This window comes from Corvus kubaryi, unplaced genomic scaffold, assembly GCF_017639235.1.
Source record: "Corvus kubaryi isolate FWS band 111438036 unplaced genomic scaffold, C.kubaryi_AGA036_p1.0 129, whole genome shotgun sequence".
Taxonomy (NCBI): domain Eukaryota; kingdom Metazoa; phylum Chordata; class Aves; order Passeriformes; family Corvidae; genus Corvus; species Corvus kubaryi.
The window spans coordinates 621,469-638,902 of NW_024580664.1; the positions used below are offsets into that span (position 1 = coordinate 621,469).

General features: G+C 41.1%; 1 protein-coding gene across 1 annotated transcript in view; it reads left to right on the forward strand.

Moving 5' to 3' along the window:
- The first annotated feature begins 47 nt into the window (after nucleotides 1–47).
- PLXNC1 (plexin C1) overlaps nucleotides 48–17,434 on the forward strand; it is a 72,213-nt gene continuing 54,826 nt past the window's right edge. The window contains exons 1-4 of the mRNA XM_042025566.1: nucleotides 48–945; nucleotides 10,669–10,791; nucleotides 12,127–12,261; nucleotides 14,265–14,365. Coding sequence (XP_041881500.1) covers nucleotides 232–945; nucleotides 10,669–10,791; nucleotides 12,127–12,261; nucleotides 14,265–14,365 — 1,073 coding nt within the window. The 5' untranslated portion in view covers nucleotides 48–231. The remainder of the gene's footprint in view (nucleotides 946–10,668; nucleotides 10,792–12,126; nucleotides 12,262–14,264; nucleotides 14,366–17,434) is intronic.

A 17,434-nucleotide genomic window follows, 5' to 3' on the forward strand; every position in this document is an offset into this window, starting at 1 on the left:
GCGGCGCCGCCGCCCGCCCTCAGCTGGGCGCTGCCCCTGCTGGCGGCGCTGGCGGGCGCCGCCGGACCCCAGAGCTTCGAGCTGCCGGGGGCCCCCATCGACAACATCGAGGTGAGCGGCGGCGCCGTGCTGGTGGCGGGCGGCAGCTGCCTCTACGAGCTGCGGCCCGAGCTGCGGCCCCGCCGCCGCGTGGTGCCGGCGGCGGGGCAGGGCTGCGGGGAGCCCCCCGGCATGCGGAGCAACCTGCTGCTGTACTACGAGGAGGCCGGCGGGGTGGGCGTCCTGCTGACCGGCTGGACCCAGGATGGCGGCGCCTGCCAGGTGTGGGAGCAGCCGTCCTACCGGCAGCGCTTGAACCAAAGCGAGGTGGTCAGTTGCCTGCCCGACGGCTCCACCGCCGGCGTCGTCTTCCAGCAGGCCGGCGCCTGGTACCTGGCCGTGGCGGCCACCTACTCAACCAGCGCTGATACAAACCACCTGCACTGCGAGCCCTCGAAGTCGGACAAGGAGACCGTCATCACGGTGCGCAGAATGGTCAACCTGAAGTCCGAGGAGGAGCTGGGCATCATCAAACGCAGGGAGGAGCCTTTGCATTTTGTTGACGCGCTCCAGTGGGGGGATCACCTTTTCTTTCCCTACTACACGTTGAAGGCCAGGTTGGGTAATAACACGGAGCCACCCAGCATGGCTGTCCTGCGCCAGCTGCGCTCTTCAGAGAGTGGTCTTACTTTGCAAGGGCACGTCTATTTGGACTGCGGGTGCAGGAGCCTCATTATTTCCTCTAGCCTTGTCCGCCAGGGTGAGCGGGGCTGGTGGGTGGGTGTCTTCCGCCACAGCCACAGCGCCAAAGCCTGGAACACCACCGCCGTCTGCATCTTTGGGATGGAGGAGATGAAGGAACAAGCCTGTGCATCCACGCACTTCAATATGAACGGGAAGAGCTGTGTAAGTCTGGGCATCGTTTTGCTAAGCTTTCATCCTGAAAGCACTTGTTGACGCTGTTATTGTTGTGGCTGGTGTCTTTGTGCATGACTCATGGGGTGTCCCTGACCTGGAGGCACGTGAACTTTGCGGGGAAACTTCAGAGCCACACCAGGCTTTGCACATCAGCCCAGGCTCTGCCAACCCTAGTGATTTCTCCAGCTCTTTCTGTTTCTAAAAAGCTGATGCCTTACCAATCCTGGTATACTTCCCACTACCTGTTGGGAAAGACACGTCTGAGGGAACAAGTGAGGGCATCCTGGGTCAGGCCTGAGTCTTAGGCTTCTCTCTCGATGTGTCCTTTTCTGCCTAAGATAAGTCGTATTTCATTTTATTTTCCATACAGCCTAGATAAAGCATCTCCTACCTTATTCTGTGCATTCACATCTCATGTCATTGCAGCTACATCAGAAATGAAAAAAAACCCGTCAGATTGACTCTGTGCATTGGGCTGTGTGCACTGTTATCTCTGTCACTCACTAGTTATCTATGGTTGCTTGTTCAGTGGTAGGTATTTCCCAAGCCTCTCAGGGTTGGCCTTGCTTGGGAGGGTTCTCACAGCCACCTCCCCAAACCCTTGTGTGCAGCAGACAACAATAGGTGATATCTCTTTGTTGTTGCAGTGGTTACATTTTCACAGACAGTGGTATCCCATGGAGTTCCCCTGGTCACCTACTTCAGTAACACTCTCTCTTCCTTTTCAGGGTGAGCTGGGCACATGGAGGGTGGGATAGGCAAGGCTACTGGCTTTTCTGTGGCCTCAGTAGTAAAGAAATTATCTAAAAATTATATTCAGGGAGGTAAAAATGTCATTCAGATGAAGAAGGTGCTTTTGCAAGGCCTGTCCATGCTGTTAAGTTACACTCAGAAGACTTTCCAGAGCTGTGGCAAAAGGACCACTGAAAAGTATCAAGGAGGATCAAAGGGGATCAAGCAAGGCATCATTAAGCAAGCCCTAAGCATTTCGCAGTTCCCTCACCATCCAGGGAGTTTGCGGCTAAACTTCTGAATCCTTGATGTGTTATGATAGGAGTTTCTTGGAAATTCCTTGAAAGAAGTGTAGTAGATTTACTGTCACTCCTTGGCTTTCCAAATCTAACTCATAGCGGAGTGCAGTGCTGAGATTTTTCCAAACACAGACTACCAGAGGGCACGTGTGATTCAGTCAGCTCCTCTCCCTACTGAGCTGTGAGACTATTGCCAGTGTTAGAGGACGTGGTTGTGAATGAGAACCCCATATGTGGGTGAGACAACTGTGCTGAAGTAAATAGTGAAACTCACTACGGAGCCAGAGCCAATCCTTTGATTTCCAGTGCTAGCTTACTGTGTGATTTCTGTGCTCCCACAAGGCAAACTTCCTGAATGAATTTGAAGTCTCATTCTGATCCCAAAATACCTATTTGTTTTTGGAATTTCAGTTTGCATTGTTTATTCCTAATTACTCATGAAGTTTCTTAGAGAAGTGCTTTCTGAGCCTGCTAAACAAAACAGAAAAAGAAAGCTCCCTGGGCAGTAGATCCTTTCTAAACACTTGACAAAACCTCATGCAAGAAATTTCAGAACAGCCTCATGGATCTCTTAGAGTAACATAACGCAGATAAGGTGAGGCACATATTTCTGCGGACAGGGCAATTCCCTGTCCCCTTTGCCTCTCAGGGCCTGAATATGAAAAATCAATGATCCACTTGTTTCAGGATTGGTCTGATTCAGATCAGACTCCTGTGACTCCAGAGTTACTTTCATGTCCCAAAAGGCTCATCCCTCCTGGAAATTTAGATTATATTTGGATACAATGCTGAAGAATCTCAACTGTAACAATCTTTATAAGGTTTGCTTACTTAACCTTATGTCCCAAACTATGATGATGTTATTGATCGTGATATTTTGGCACAGGAAATGCAGTTTACCACTGAGAGAAAAGTGGTATTTTAATATTTTGTGAGATAGCAGGACATGTGGGTCCTGTGAAGTAATATGGCTTATAACATTACATGGCTAATTAGCTCTCCTTTTAAAGCTAATTATACATGCTTATGGTGTATAAACATAGAAATAAATGCATGTAGTTCAGCTTTAATACTTTTTTATACTACAGAAGGTTAGGCTAGGCTATTGCAGAGTACGTTTGGAGATGACAGGCCCATATGCTGCTGCTTCTGGGTTGTTTTAGACCAGATCCTTCTACCGTCTCTCACCAAAGTATGGGAGTCCCTGCAGTCATGAAATATGCTGTTCTTGGACTCAGAAACACATGGGCTTCAGAGCTGACAGGAAGATGGAGTGTGGCACGTCCATCAGTGTGCAGCTTGCAGCAGTGTGTGCAATCTTAGCAGTGGCTCTGGCCAGAAAGGAGTGCCTCGTAGCACAGAGCTGTCAGGAGTACGTTGTACTACAATGTGTAGGAATGGCGGCAAACAATGGTACTTAACACGTGCTTTAAAGTCCAGTCTTTTAAAGACAGTGTTGGTCTTGAGCAAAGGAATGTGTTGCAGCATTATGGGCGCTTGAAGTGCAAGGCCTCTCTGGTGCTTGTGGTGAGTGGACTGTGCTGAATGTCAGTCTGGCTTTTGCATTGCAGGTGCCATGTGTTGTAGGGTGCTGCAGGTCTTAGTCTTCTCTGCTGCATACACTGGAGTGTATGCAGGAGCTCAGGTGTGAATGTGATGAGGTACGTGAATCCCAGACATGGACTGTCAGTTTATGTAGGAATTGAAAATACAGGGATTTTTTCACTGTAGGAATACAATTTATAGTAAGCATATATGTTAGGGAGTAGTGGCAGTTTGTTTTCCTTCTGATCTTGTAATCCTTCTGTTATTATTCTGATTACTTTTAGGCAAGACATCCTCTTACCCCTCTCCACTCACATTGATTTTCTCAATAGGACACTGCAATAGGGACTTAGCCCAGGGTATTTGTGGCCCTGAATTCCCTATTATGCCATTGCTACATGGTGTACTCTGAGCTCATTCCTGTAAGGTACAGAGCTTTCTGGCCCTAACCCAGTAAAGCACTTAATGACATATTTAACATTAGGCATATATGAGTATTTCCATCCATCTTTAAATGCCCATGCATTTAAAGTAAAGCATGTACTTGAGTACTTCACTGGATTGGAACCAAATTGCTCTGCATCCTGTAGGAACTCACTGTAGGTGTCTAATCTCTTTAGTTTTGCTTTGCCTCTTAGACCAAAGTTCATATTTGCATTAAGATTTAATGCTGGAATAGAGTCTGTCATTGAAAATTGGTAATTTCTAAGATCCTTGCTTAGCAACTTTATCAAAAAGTATGTGACTGCTGCAAATTCTGTGGAATTGGTCCTTGTGAGAACTAGCTAAGTCCATTTTTGTTTTGTGCAGTGGTGGGAACAAGGAGGTTTGTTTGACTTGGATGTGTTTATTCAGGACATAGGCACTACTGGGTTCCAAGAGACAGGATCCCGGTCTAGTAAGAGGCAAGTGATGTTTTAGATAAAACTACTCTGAAAACATTTTGCAATTTTATATTCATCTTTTTTTTGTTTGATCCACACGTCTCTTAGTTTTGAATATATCTACTTATATGCACTGCCAGGGTATATGTGTTACTGGACTCTCCAGCATAGCCTGCATATACATAAGTGCATCTTCTTCACAATTTCCTTAGTTAATAAGTGTGAATTTGCCAGATCTCATTCTCAATTTCTTTTCAGAAACCTGACTGAGTACTTACAAACACAGGAGAAGTGCTGGAATTTGTCACAAACTTGCTGCAGGAGCTAGTGAAAGAAAGGCTTTTCTTCTGTTGCTCTGTGACAGAACAGGACCTACAAGGATCTCTGGTCTCTCACAGAGAAGCCAGGATGTTGTGAATCACATCCAAGCAGATGAGTAGGAAGAGTGTTCAAACTGGAGAACATCAACAGGAGAGAGATGTAGAGTGTTACCTAACCACGATAATGGCAAATCTGGAAGTTAGTTTTGCCATTAAAAAAGTTGCCTGAGAAGAAAAGGATTCAGGGAGATTCAAGGATTCACAATTTTTCAGGTAGAAAATCCAAAAAAAATTGTTAGGCATATGCCTGTAAGAGAAAGAATTGCTGTAGTTTGTATTAAGGTGTTTATTTTATGATGTGAAAAGGATAAGTAGTTGTGATAGTTACTAAAAGATAAGCTATCTTGGTTGGATTTTCATCTATTATTTAATGCAAGACTTGTAACCGTCTGTTTTTTGAACTTTTTCATTTTTCAGTGGTTGATACATATAAAGGTTGGTATACGTCCCTTAATTTATCAAACATAGTTTGGAATCCTAGGACAAATCCTAGCTGGTGTAAGCTCTACTGAAAGGAGATTTTGAAGTCAACAGAGTCACATCAGTTTAGTTACGGCCTTTAATTTGCGGGAACGACATTTGAATTTGTGTGGTAACTTATTCCAGAATGATTCATGGTCTTTTATTTAAGGAAAGAATTACGGACTTCTAAATATAATTTTGTATCAAACTTGATCCTGTAATTAATTTTCTAGTAGTAAAGTCAATCTCCTGTGTATTACAGACTGCTAGTATTGCACCTGATGTTTGATGGGTTTCTAGAGCTAATGTTTTTGAAGTGAGTATTTCTGTCTGGTACAGTGAGTTTTCAGTTCATCCTTGTTTAGTGTGGGAAGTAAGCTATGGAAGACTTGTCAACTCTCACACTCCAGGGATGGGGACTGCACAACCTCTCTGGACAAGCTGTTCTGCTTGATTGCCCTCATAGTGATGCTTTTTCATCTCCTGTTCACTAGAACTCCACTGTTTCAGTTTGTGGCATTATCTCTTGTTACCTTGCATACACCTCTGTCAAGAGCCTGGCTTTGTTTCTTTGGTCCCTCTGAAACTGTCTCTTCTGTAGACTGAACCAGCCCAGTTTTGGAAAAGACCTTTAAGATCGTCAAATCAAACTGTTAACCCAGCACTGCCAAGTCCACCACAAAAACATGTCCCTAAGCGCCACATCTACAAGTCTTATAAATTCTTCAGATTGGTCAGGCATGATTTATCCTTGGTAAATTTATGTTGGCTTTTCCCAGTCACTTTGTTCGTCTCTTGTGTCCAGAAATGGTTTCAAAGAGGATTTTCTCCATGATCCTCCCAGGGAAAAAAGTGAGACCAATCAATGTGTAGTTCCCTGAGTTTTTTTGGAAGATGGGTGCAGTATTTGTCTTTGTTTAGTTGGAGACTTCACCTGATCTCCACACCTTTTGAAATATGAGAGAATAACCTTTCACCTTCATCAGACAGTCTCTCAGCATCTTCCTACAGATCCCATCTGTCTTCCCTAAAACTTCTAAAGCTGAGATTTCTTAAGAGATCTCTGGCTTCCTCCTCTTCAAGTACTGCTAGTTTCTCTCCTTCTTGAACTGTCTGTGTACAAAGGACCACAAGATGTTGCTGGTGAAGTCCAGAGCCATGTCTGCATCCGCTGTCAGTAATCTCCTGAGCTATTCAGCAGTTGGTGTGCATTTTCATTGTTCATTCTTTTATTGCTTGCATGGTAGTGGAAGCTCTTCTTATTGCCCATAACATACCTTGCCAGTTTCAAAACCAGGTAAGCTTGGGTTTTCCTAACACCGTTCCTGTGTGTCCAGGCAATTCCTCCTTAGTCCTGCTTCCACTTCTTTTATGCTGTTGTTCTGCAGTGTAGTTCAATCATGACTTACCTGCTTAGCTAGAGGACATCTTGTGATATGTCTGCTTGTTTTCCTGAGTTTGTGCTCGAAGAAGATTGTCCTGAAAGACCTGCTAGCTTACTTGAGCTCTACTTCCCTTCAGAGCTGACTCTCGGGATTCCACTGACCATTCCCCTGAACACACTAAAGCCTGGTCTCCAGCTCTCTACTCTGATTATCACATCTCCAGTCAGTTCTTCCTTGGTTTTGAGTAGCAGATCCAGAAGAGCATCACTCGTAGCTGACCCCACAGGTTAACAAAGTGTGGGGTCCCATCTTATTCACTTTGCTCCCAGAGTTTTGTAGTCCTGATCTGCACTAGGCCATGTCTTTGGTGTCCACATGGATGTGCAACAGTGGGTAGTGGTCCAAGGAATGGAAAATTACTGCCAGTCTCTCTGCGATGTAATGGGTAGGGTCCCCTAAAAAAAGCCCCAACCTATTGTAAGAGCATGCCTGTTTAACAAGTGTGTGCCTTCATCCCTCAAGGTCACCCACCACTTCCTTTTGCTCTCTGCTAACACTCTGTTCAAGCTCAGTTGAGTTCAAAGCCTTCCTTAATGGAACTTGTTCTCTCGCACTGGTTATTAGGACACTACCACTTCTGTGAACTTAGATCTGAGGGCAGATAAGGACTGTTTCTGCTCTGCTTCGAGAAGTCACAAGTTTCTAGCTTCCCCATCTCAGGAGTCTCCGTCAGCATCTTGCTCAAGCATAGCCTCTGACTGTTCTTCCTGCCTTGCAACATGAGCCTCAGGATTTGCCTCTGCAGGGTCTCTCTGAAGACCCTCTGATCTTCTGGTCATCCTTGATTTTTTTGCAGTCTGCTTGCCTGGACAGGCTTGTCCACCTAACACTGCTGGGCAATGCACAAATTAAAAAGCTCCTCGGAAATAAAATTTTGGAACACTTCATCTCCTCATTCCTTAGCCCTAATAAAGGCTCGCTATGTGCCCCAATATTTGTTAACCTCTGACATAGTGAAAATTGATGGAGGTGGTTAAAGGATGATGAAGTTAAGAAAGAAGAATGAGGTTCCAGAAGTTTTCCCCCAGGCAAAACAGCTATTGTTTCAGTGTTGACTGTTGCTATACACTACTTACAAATCTTGTGTCCTTTTGTATAGCTGCATCTGTTCTTTCACTCTGATGCTCAAACCCTTTATTTTTGCTTTTTGGACAGCTGCAATATGATGAGTGCTGCGTGAACTAAAAATGCTGCCCTTTCCTCTGAGGCACGTAATGTAAAATAATCAGAAGGAAATCAGGACAGAAAGTAGAAGTGTGAATATGGTTGCTGCAGCTGGAGTCATATGGAGATACATTTGAAAATTAAATGCCAAATAGAAAACTAGTAGAAATACCTTTCATGCCAATAACCAAACGACTGTAGACTGTAGAGGTACTAGAATAGAACAGAGGATGGAACTGAAGAATTTAAAAAAGACAGGTCTTATAGAGTGGTATTGTCTTTTCTTTTGCTTTTCTTGGTTTTGTATGCACCTGAAAATGTTACAGGATAGACAAACAGATGACCATGGAGATGAATGACTCTTGAAGTATAAAGGAAGTTTAGACTGTAAATGCATTTTTAAGAATGGATTTAACTGTGAAAGAAGCAGCTTGGAAAGGCCCTACAGTGCTGTAATCCCATTAGTCACAGTGGAAGAGGTAAAACGGCTTGTTAAAAACAAAAAAGAATGTGGAGAAGGGGTGACAGAAGGGTGAAAGCAGCAGCTGCACCCTGGAGGGAATGGGCAAACTGGAGAAATAGGTTGCAAAAGAGAGAAGGCAATTTTTGTTGTGACTGTCCACCATCTGAATTCCCCCTCTTCTTATCCGTATTAGCTCAATGTTGCGTTGACCCTCCCTCTAGCAAGCAGAGGGAGGGGAGGAGACTTCCACACTTGTCAGTATTGGTTCTTCAGTCAGATGAGGAGGATGCACTGATATGACACTGGTTATTTTATTAGTATGTGGGTCAAAATAAAATCTGGCAGCAAAGCTTTTCAGAAACCGGGTGAGTACTCCTCTTTTCTGTGATCTTCTTGTACAGAGTCAGCGAGGAACCTAGGGTAGCTTGTCTCTCTTACGCTACTACATGGTGCACTGCAGAAGAACTATTCCTAATTTTGGTGGAAATAAAAGCATGGAAGCTCCACTTCTTCCCTCCCTAACCTAAGTGAAGACTCATTGAGTGCACTAGTTTTGGAGTTTTGTTACCTTCTGATCTAGTAATAAAGTGAGTTAACTTTTTCCACCTTAAAATGCTTGCAATCACACCCTTCCCCTCTCCCCTGTCTAACACAGACCTCTAGGGTACTGGATTCTCATGGCCAAGTGAGTTTTACTGAAGTTCTGTGCCAGTGCATGACAGTTCCTGTGTCGTCTTCTTGCTGCATGAAAAAAGAAATAGTGACTTTAAATATGAAAGTTAATCAAGTCTTATTTTACTCCAAATGGCTGTTCTTTCAAGCTAATTAAAATAATTCAGATGACTGAAGAGTCATTTTAATTGACTTAGGATTGCAGTTCAGAAAAAAAGAATATTCCTAGTGGAAAGACTCTTTGGGGTTAAGCCAGCATCATAGCATGCAAGAGAGTTGAATCCAGCTGTTACTGTGTTACGGGTTCACTTCATAACTTTGAGAAATGCCTTCACCTTTCTTCTAAATATCAGTTTTGATGGTCCAATCTCACACTTCGTTTTGTGCATTAAAGTGAAACAGGCTCTTACACTCCGAGGGTTTCTGTAGGTTTAGGAATCCATCCTTGAGGCTGAAATTCTGGACTTTGTAAGCTAACCTACAGGACCTGTTCCCAAGGGCCTGGTCTTACCTGAGCTCTTGTCCCCTACCTCGCCATGCCGGCCACTCCTTTGTGCCAGCACTGGTGTGTATGCAGCCACATGTTCAAATGATGAGGAGCATGACTCAAATGAAGAGGTAGGTAGGTAGATTTACAGAGCATTTTCTAGGCACATCATTGCCTTAACTAAGCTCACTGGAAAACATTATACTGATACAGGGAAGGGGAGGTAAAGCTTGGCTGGGCTTGGACCCATTTGGAGAGCAGGTGGGATCACACCTTTGGCAATGTCTGCCACAGAGGTTGACTTCAAGCAGTTAGAGGACTTCAAAACTTCAGTTACTGCTTACTAAGGAGACACCTGGGCTTCTAGGGAGTTCCCCTGGTAAATGGTCCTATTCTCACACATAGAGATTTCGTTTCAGCACTCGATCATCTACAGTCGGAGTTATTTGGTTTGGTTTTTCATTCCACAAGATACAGGGATTTCCTGCATAATGTTTTTTCTCATGAGCTGCTTGCATGTGTTCACTACTTAATTTCCTCCAGGTGGGATGGAGAATTGAGGGTAATATGTTAATTTTAAAGTTCACACAGCTACATTTATGTTCTCTGGGACATGAACTTTATATTGCTTTATCTCATTTTATGTAATACACAAGTCTCTACTTCCTCTAGTGTCAAGGAGGATGAAGGTTTGCATTTTTATACACACAGACACAGTTTGTTTGAAGTGTCTCCTTTGTCCAGAATGTTTGCATGCCTTTAAAAGTGGTTTCTGAGTGTATCTTTAGCCTTCAGGTGATGGCAAAGCATGGCTTAATTGAGAAGAACTGGAAATTCAGAATAACCCCAGGATATTATGTCCCAAAAAAGAGAAATTCTATTGCAAAGTAACTTACTGCTGCTAGGCCAAGTCTGTGTCCCACTGAAGTCAGTGATTTAACTGAAGCAGATATAATCTTTGTCACAGATATGACCAGTTGTCATATATAAAAAACTAGTTTCATGTGTAATTTTCAATAATGTGTTGCTCTTAAACTGTGTCAGAACTGGAATGTTACTCAAAGTATTGTCTCAAGTTGGGTTCTCTGAGAATCTTTCCAAGGATTCTTCTTTTTCTCAAAGTTTTGGACTATAGGTGAATGATTTTTTAATACGTTTTTCTTATATCTGATTTTCAGGAGCCACAATCAATCAAGAAATTACCTACCTTGATTCACTCTGGATTAGTGGCTGTTTATGGCACAGTTGTTTTGAATCGTATAGTTCTGTTTTTGGGAACAGATGATGGACAGTTACTGAAGGTAAGCCAAGTGTGGCACTCCTTCCCTTCTCCACCAGCCACTGCTGTGTTCAAGTGGGTAAATGTTTCCTGGTTTATTCAGGGTATTATAAACAAATATGATCCCCTGAATCCCTGGTTTTTGTTTGAGGAACAACTGCTGTATGGTCCTTTGGAGAGCAAGATAACTTTCAAAAGCAATTATGTACCCTGCCTAAAATTCAAGTAAACGTTTCATCAAAACACTAATGCCCACAGTATTAATTTACAGACTGTGGAGTTCTCAGTTATTTTGCCTTGTTTCCCTCCTTGCTTTGAATTTTCAGTAGAAATATTAAATATTGTTAGATTTTGGAATCGTGTTTGTTTGTTTGTTAGCCTATCTGTGTGATGTGAATAGCTGTCCATTAGAGAGAAAAATCAAGATTCATTTTGCCTTAGCTTCTGAATAGTTGACCTATGCTAATTTAAATCCATCGCTTGAAAGTGAAAGTCATCTTATCTCATTATCAAACATTTCAACCATCCAGTCAAATGTCTTTTATGCTTTAATTTTTTCTGGGTTTTGCAAGAATGTGCATTTCCTGTCTACACTGCAAAGGATGACTCTCGTTCTTTGTCTTCATTAAGCAGACATTTGGAGAGGAGTGTAGTAGAGACCTTGAAAAGCTTTTGTCCATTTGATTTCATTTCGCTTTTGATAATGAAAAATGAAATTGAAGTCTTCCGTGTCTCCTTAACACAGCGGAGACCGTGAACACATCTCCCTTGTTTAGTCATGAAAAACCAATGTTGGTGTGCTTATTGATTTAGAAGATGAATTTTCTGTGGTCTCTCGTTCCCTTGAATTCTGTGCAAAGGGTGGTGGAAAACAGTAGAGTTGGGCAAGGTAAGAAAAAGAAATACTATCACAGGTGTATACTTAGAGAAGCCACAAAGAAATTTGTGTAAGTTCCTTTTTACCTTATGGGTGTCTGAATGTTAGCTTGTTTTCTGAAGGCTAATACTTTCTTCTCCATTCATAGGAGTAACAGGTTGTGACTTTGGGATATAGGCATCTTTTCCACGTTCAGTTTCTGAATCAGTCAGGAACAGGCTTGGTGGAAGGCATGTTTCATATGCTAAACCATTGCCAAATTCAGTGCTAGATGTGTCTGGCATGGACTTTGTTGAAATTCTGTTCTGATGGTCTTTTCCTTCATCCTTCTCCAGTGTGACAACCAGTGCAGTAGGTGAATTGAATCATGGCACAGTAATTCATCTCAGAAGCTTTGGTGTAACTGAAATTAGGCTTTTGTTTAAGATGTTGACTGATCAATAAAAGAACTTGAGAATAATTTAATTATGCATGTTTTAGGCTATTCTTAATGAGGATATGAAATCCAATTGCCCAGAGGTTTTATATGAAATTGAGGAAGAAACTTCCATTTTCCCCAAACTTCGACTTGATCCAGTGAATAATAACTACATCTATCTGTCCTCTGCAAATAAGGTAAGTACAATATTTAATAAAATAATAAATTCATGTAAACTACTGCTTTAAGGATTTCTACCACTTTATAAGTGAAGCATTGGTTTGTGTCAGAATTAGACCTTTAATATCCAAACTGCAGTTACCAACTTTACATCTGATATCTTGTCTAAGTGTGGGCTGCACTTCTGCAGAGCTTGGAAGAGCTTCTACTGTCATGGTGCTGCCCAGTGTTGCTATGATCCAGCAATACCCTTAATCCCATGCTTGTTTTATGCCATTCTGCCAAGAAAATGTTTCTTTCTGTTTTTCATGGAGGCAGGAAAATGCAGATCATGCAGAATCAATCTTAGAGATAGCAGAAACATTGTACACTCTTTGGAGACAAAGCAATCAGGTATTGGTAGGTCAGGGTTTGCCAGTCAATTAAGGAGTTTATAAGCGAAGAAATCTCTTAATTTAAGAGACGGCTTTGAAGCCTTAGTTCTGATGCAATCAGTGATAAAGCTGTAATCAGTGATAAAATTCCCATTGTCTTCAGTTAGGCATAGACTTCAAAAGAACAAAACAAAAGGACAATGAGAACTGAGCAATGTGTGTGCATAGTGAGGCCAAGGAGTTCAGCAGTGGTTGAGAGCTGCACGTCAAGCAGAGAGTGGCTCCCAGGAGCCTGTGCAGTTGTTGCAGCACACCCTGCAGCAGGGCTACTGAGCAGCAATCAGAAAATCCCTTCGTCTCACCAGCAGTGGGAAAGATGGCATTGAAAGCTTAAGGACTTGCTGTCCATCTTAGCTGGACAGGATTTCACCCAGCACTTAATTACCTTCACTTACAATAAAATCACTTTTCCGGCAGTGAACATAGTGTTTTAGCCTGCTGTTTTAGAGTGGGGGCAAATTGGTAGGAGAACCCCTGACTGATATAATACATCTACCACAAATATGGAAGGAATCAAAATCTCAGTCAAAAGTGTACATAAATATTCAAAGTAAGACTTGAATTCTCTTTAGCTTTGGTAAAATCCAAGTTGTTACAGAGGAACAGCTTTTAGGAATAAATGCACTTCTCTGATCATCTCTTGGAGCTGAAAAAAGGCTTCTACACTGTCCTTTTTAACTTGATAGTCATCTAGGATTTTGACTGGTTATTTTGACTGAACTGATTATCTCACAGACCTTGAGATAAATTTAATTTCACGATATATGGATGGAATAACAGTAAATATAATTTTGCAGGAAGCAGTGTATCCTTGTTTCTCTTGACAAGATATAGGAACTAATTCTTGCAAATTTGTAAAAAAATGGTTTAAATTAGTTTTTCTTACTAAGATCATTAATTCACATTGTTATTAATAACATTATTTGTATCTGTATTCAGTATTTGTAATCAGCTTTCTCTTTTTCTTTTTCCTTTCCTTTTCTGAAAATGGCTGGCTAGGATATTCAAGCTGAATGTACAAGTATAGACACATATAATATAGCCACAATTATCTACATTTACTTACTGAAATGGCATTTTCATGCATGTTAAGCAGTTGCATGCGTTTGTTCTAGTGTGCACATGCAGTAACCTGACATGGTGATGCAAACACAGATGCATTTTGTTATGCGCATGCATTTTTGGATGCACCTTCATCAATCATTTAAATATCTCAGTTCTGAGGAGAGGAAAATGGTGTTCTGCTAAGCAGAGCATTATTTGTAAAATATACCTCCTTTCTATTATTATCTGTAATTCACTATGCTGATCAGTCTTTCTTGCATTAATCTGCCCATGCTGGCCTTTGAGTAGTAGAACCAAATTGTTATTGTCAGAGGTGTTTCATTATCTGATGGCAAAATACAGTGTGTGCAAAATAGGCTGCATATTTCTATCCAAAGGTCTTCTGGCAGAGGGGAATCCATAAGGAGACTTCCCCAGAGGGATTGTGCTTGGTTGCTGTCAGATTTTTAATGGTAACCTTCAACTTCCCTGTTTATGGAGGCTATATTAATTCAATGTGTTACTGCATTCTTTGGTTTCAGGTGAGAAGAATACCAGTTGCAAATTGCGGTAGATTTGCTTCTGAGCAAGAATGCTTATCTGCAAAGGATCCCTACTGTGGGTGGTGTTCTTTGAATCGAAGGTATCTTTTAGTATTTTAGACTGTCATATAAAAGAGCATTATTAGTCAGTGTACATTTTGACTGGCTTGGGTCTATTCAGCATCAATATTGTATCTACTGGATTTTTATGGAATAAGTCATAGCCATAAATGTGAGACACTTTCTTGTCATGTGAGAGGGAACTCAGCACCTTTGAAAGACTACGTAACCCGTAGATTTTTGAGATCTACCCATAAAATATATGTTGGGCCACGAATAGCAAATCATTTTGCTTTTAGAAGACATACTTTTGCTTTCCAGATTGAGAGATGAAATTGTATACTTTTGCTTGAAATGTCGTAATGGCTGGAAGCATCTTGTATATGAGAACGAGAAAAGAGTGCTTAGTATTGATAGTTCCTTTCTTTGGAACCACAGACTTTGGCTTAGGCCAGAGGAGAATTTCTTTCTAAATACCTCATTCGCACATTTGAATCATTAATTTTGACTTACTTTGAAAGAGGTTTGAAAGCTATTTTACATCCGTGGCCTGTACTGGAGAAATTCCTGGGTCATCAGGCCTAGTCTTGGCAAGCAACCACATAAAGTAAAACTAAAAACTTGCAAAGGACCATCCTAAATTTAGATAGGCTTTTTGTCCTTCCTGCCCTGGTTGTGCAGCTTCCTGGCAGCCTCATTTTTTGCTGGTAAAAATATGTCTGCTCGTTTTCATTGTATATGTTTATGGACTGGTTATTTGTTCTGGTGTTCGCATCACCTTTGACTGAATAGGTTCCCCCCCCCCCCCCACTTCCTCACACTCACCTCTTCAGTGTTTTTGTGAAAGCAGTCTCTCTCTTTGCTTTCATTTTGGTGTGCCTTAACAGTGAACTTCATTAAGGTCCTCTCACATAAGACACTCCTTTCTTACCTCCACTCCAGCAATCCTTCTGTGAAATTTATGCATCCTTTTAAAATAAGAATGGCCTGGACTCTCAAAGTGTTCCAGAAGAGATTTAAGCTGTTTTTCTTAATGTTGTTTAATCAGTCTGTCCAGGAAGGACCTTAGTGTGTTCTGGCATCACAAACGTCTTTTTCGTGACAGCATCACATTGATGGGCCACAATCATCCATGATCAAATAATGCCCCCAGGTCCTTCTCTTTCTTTGTTGTCTTTCCAACTGATGAGTTTCCAGTCTATAACACATACGGGTTGTGAGATTTTTATTGCTGTAGGTGCATGTTCTTGTACTTCATGCTTTTAAATGTCATTCCATTTCAAGGTTATCCAAGTTTTCCTGTGTGATATTCTTATCTTCCTTTGCATGTTAATGTTCCCAACTCTGTATCATCAGCAGATGTCAACAGTGTAAATCTTTTATGCGAATTTTCCAGTGATTAAAACCTTAAACAAAAGTGCCTATAAGATGCATTTTTGAGGAATTCCACTAGTAGCCTTCTTTTAGAAGGTTAATACTACCCATTTTAGTTTGTTATCCATTTGGTGATAACGTGATTTTGCTGAAGATTTGCTACTTTATGTTTGCAAAGGTAGTTATTGGAAGAGAGTAGGTACTTATTCTGTAATGTGTTTTCTTCCAATTCTCTTTTGCTCCCTTGTTAGAAACTGTGTGTGTTACAGTGCTAAGCTTTTCAGGCTTTTAGTTACCTTATAAAGAGATTGTGAGTAACTCTTATTACTCAGTAAATCCCCTGCTTATGAGGGGAACCACCGAAAGTTTCCGTCTGATTGAAACAGAAATAATTTACTCTTTTGGAGAAAAAATAAATTGCTATAATAGGAATCCTGTTCAACACCCATATAATTTTTTACTGTTAAATACTTAATGTCATTAAATATTTGGTTTTGTGAAGAGAGACCTCTGAGTGAAACTTTAGGAAAAGAGGAAGACATTTTTAGCCAGTATTTTAGTCAAAGTCCATATGTGTCCACTAAAGCAATATATTCCATAATAATTTTGAGATCAATTATATGTTTTCTACTTTTACAGGGAAATAAATCTTCTGTAAAATACACACTCCAGTTTTATGTAAAATTTACTAGCACTGCTAGTGCTTCATATTAAGGACAGTGTGGATTAAAATCCAGTCCTTTATTGAAAAAATGTGTGCATCTCATTGCAAGTGAAAACAAAATGAAACAAAATATTTCTACTCTTCCTATTTCTACCCTTTCTTCCATAGGGACAAATATATTAATTCTCCTTTTCACTTGCAATTATTCAAACCAGTTAGTCCTAGCATTGTGTAATTTCTCCTAATGTTTATAGATTTTCTGTAGATGAATCAGATTTACCTGAATTATGCTGAAATACAATTCCAGTATAAGGTATTGATGTTTTACATGCATTTCCATGTGGAAACATCACAATATGTAATCTAACATGACCAGACTTACTTTTGAATGTAGTCAACATGTGGGACATCTGTGGACTTCATTCAGGGGTTGGTATGTTGGAGAAAGAAGGAAGCCAAAACTTTGTCTGAAAGTATGTTCTCATTCCATGGGGAAATCAGTATGCTTTAGCAGGACAGGGAAGGCAGATGTGTTAGGATCTGTAGTTATCACAAGATTAGTGAAGCAGAGACTTAGGTAAATACAAATGAACCAGTACGCATAAGTATTGTGTTATCATAGTGAAATAAGAGGAACTCAGTTCCAATTGTGTAGAGAAATCTTTAGTAGTATAAAGAACTAGTTTGCTGTGGGATATTAAAAAAAAATCTTGACTCTGCTTTTCTCTGTACACATATCTATGCATGTCTGAAATCTGATCCAAGGGTTTCATACTTTATACCTGCATACTTGTATAGGGTCCAGTTCACCTTTCCAAGAAAGCCAAACTTAGTTGTCTGAGTCAGTATGTTAATTTTCAGAATCATGTGGTTCACAAATAATATTTATCTGTTATGTTCATTCAAAGTACTTGCAATCAATTTCAATTTTCTAAAAATAGGGGTATTACAGAATAATTTCATTTTTAGGTGAGTGGAATTATCTTGGTCGGTGCAGGGCAATTTTGAGAATTTATGCTGAGAGGCATCAGATGTGACTGCTTCCTGTGAAAATGACTGTTCTCCACAGGAC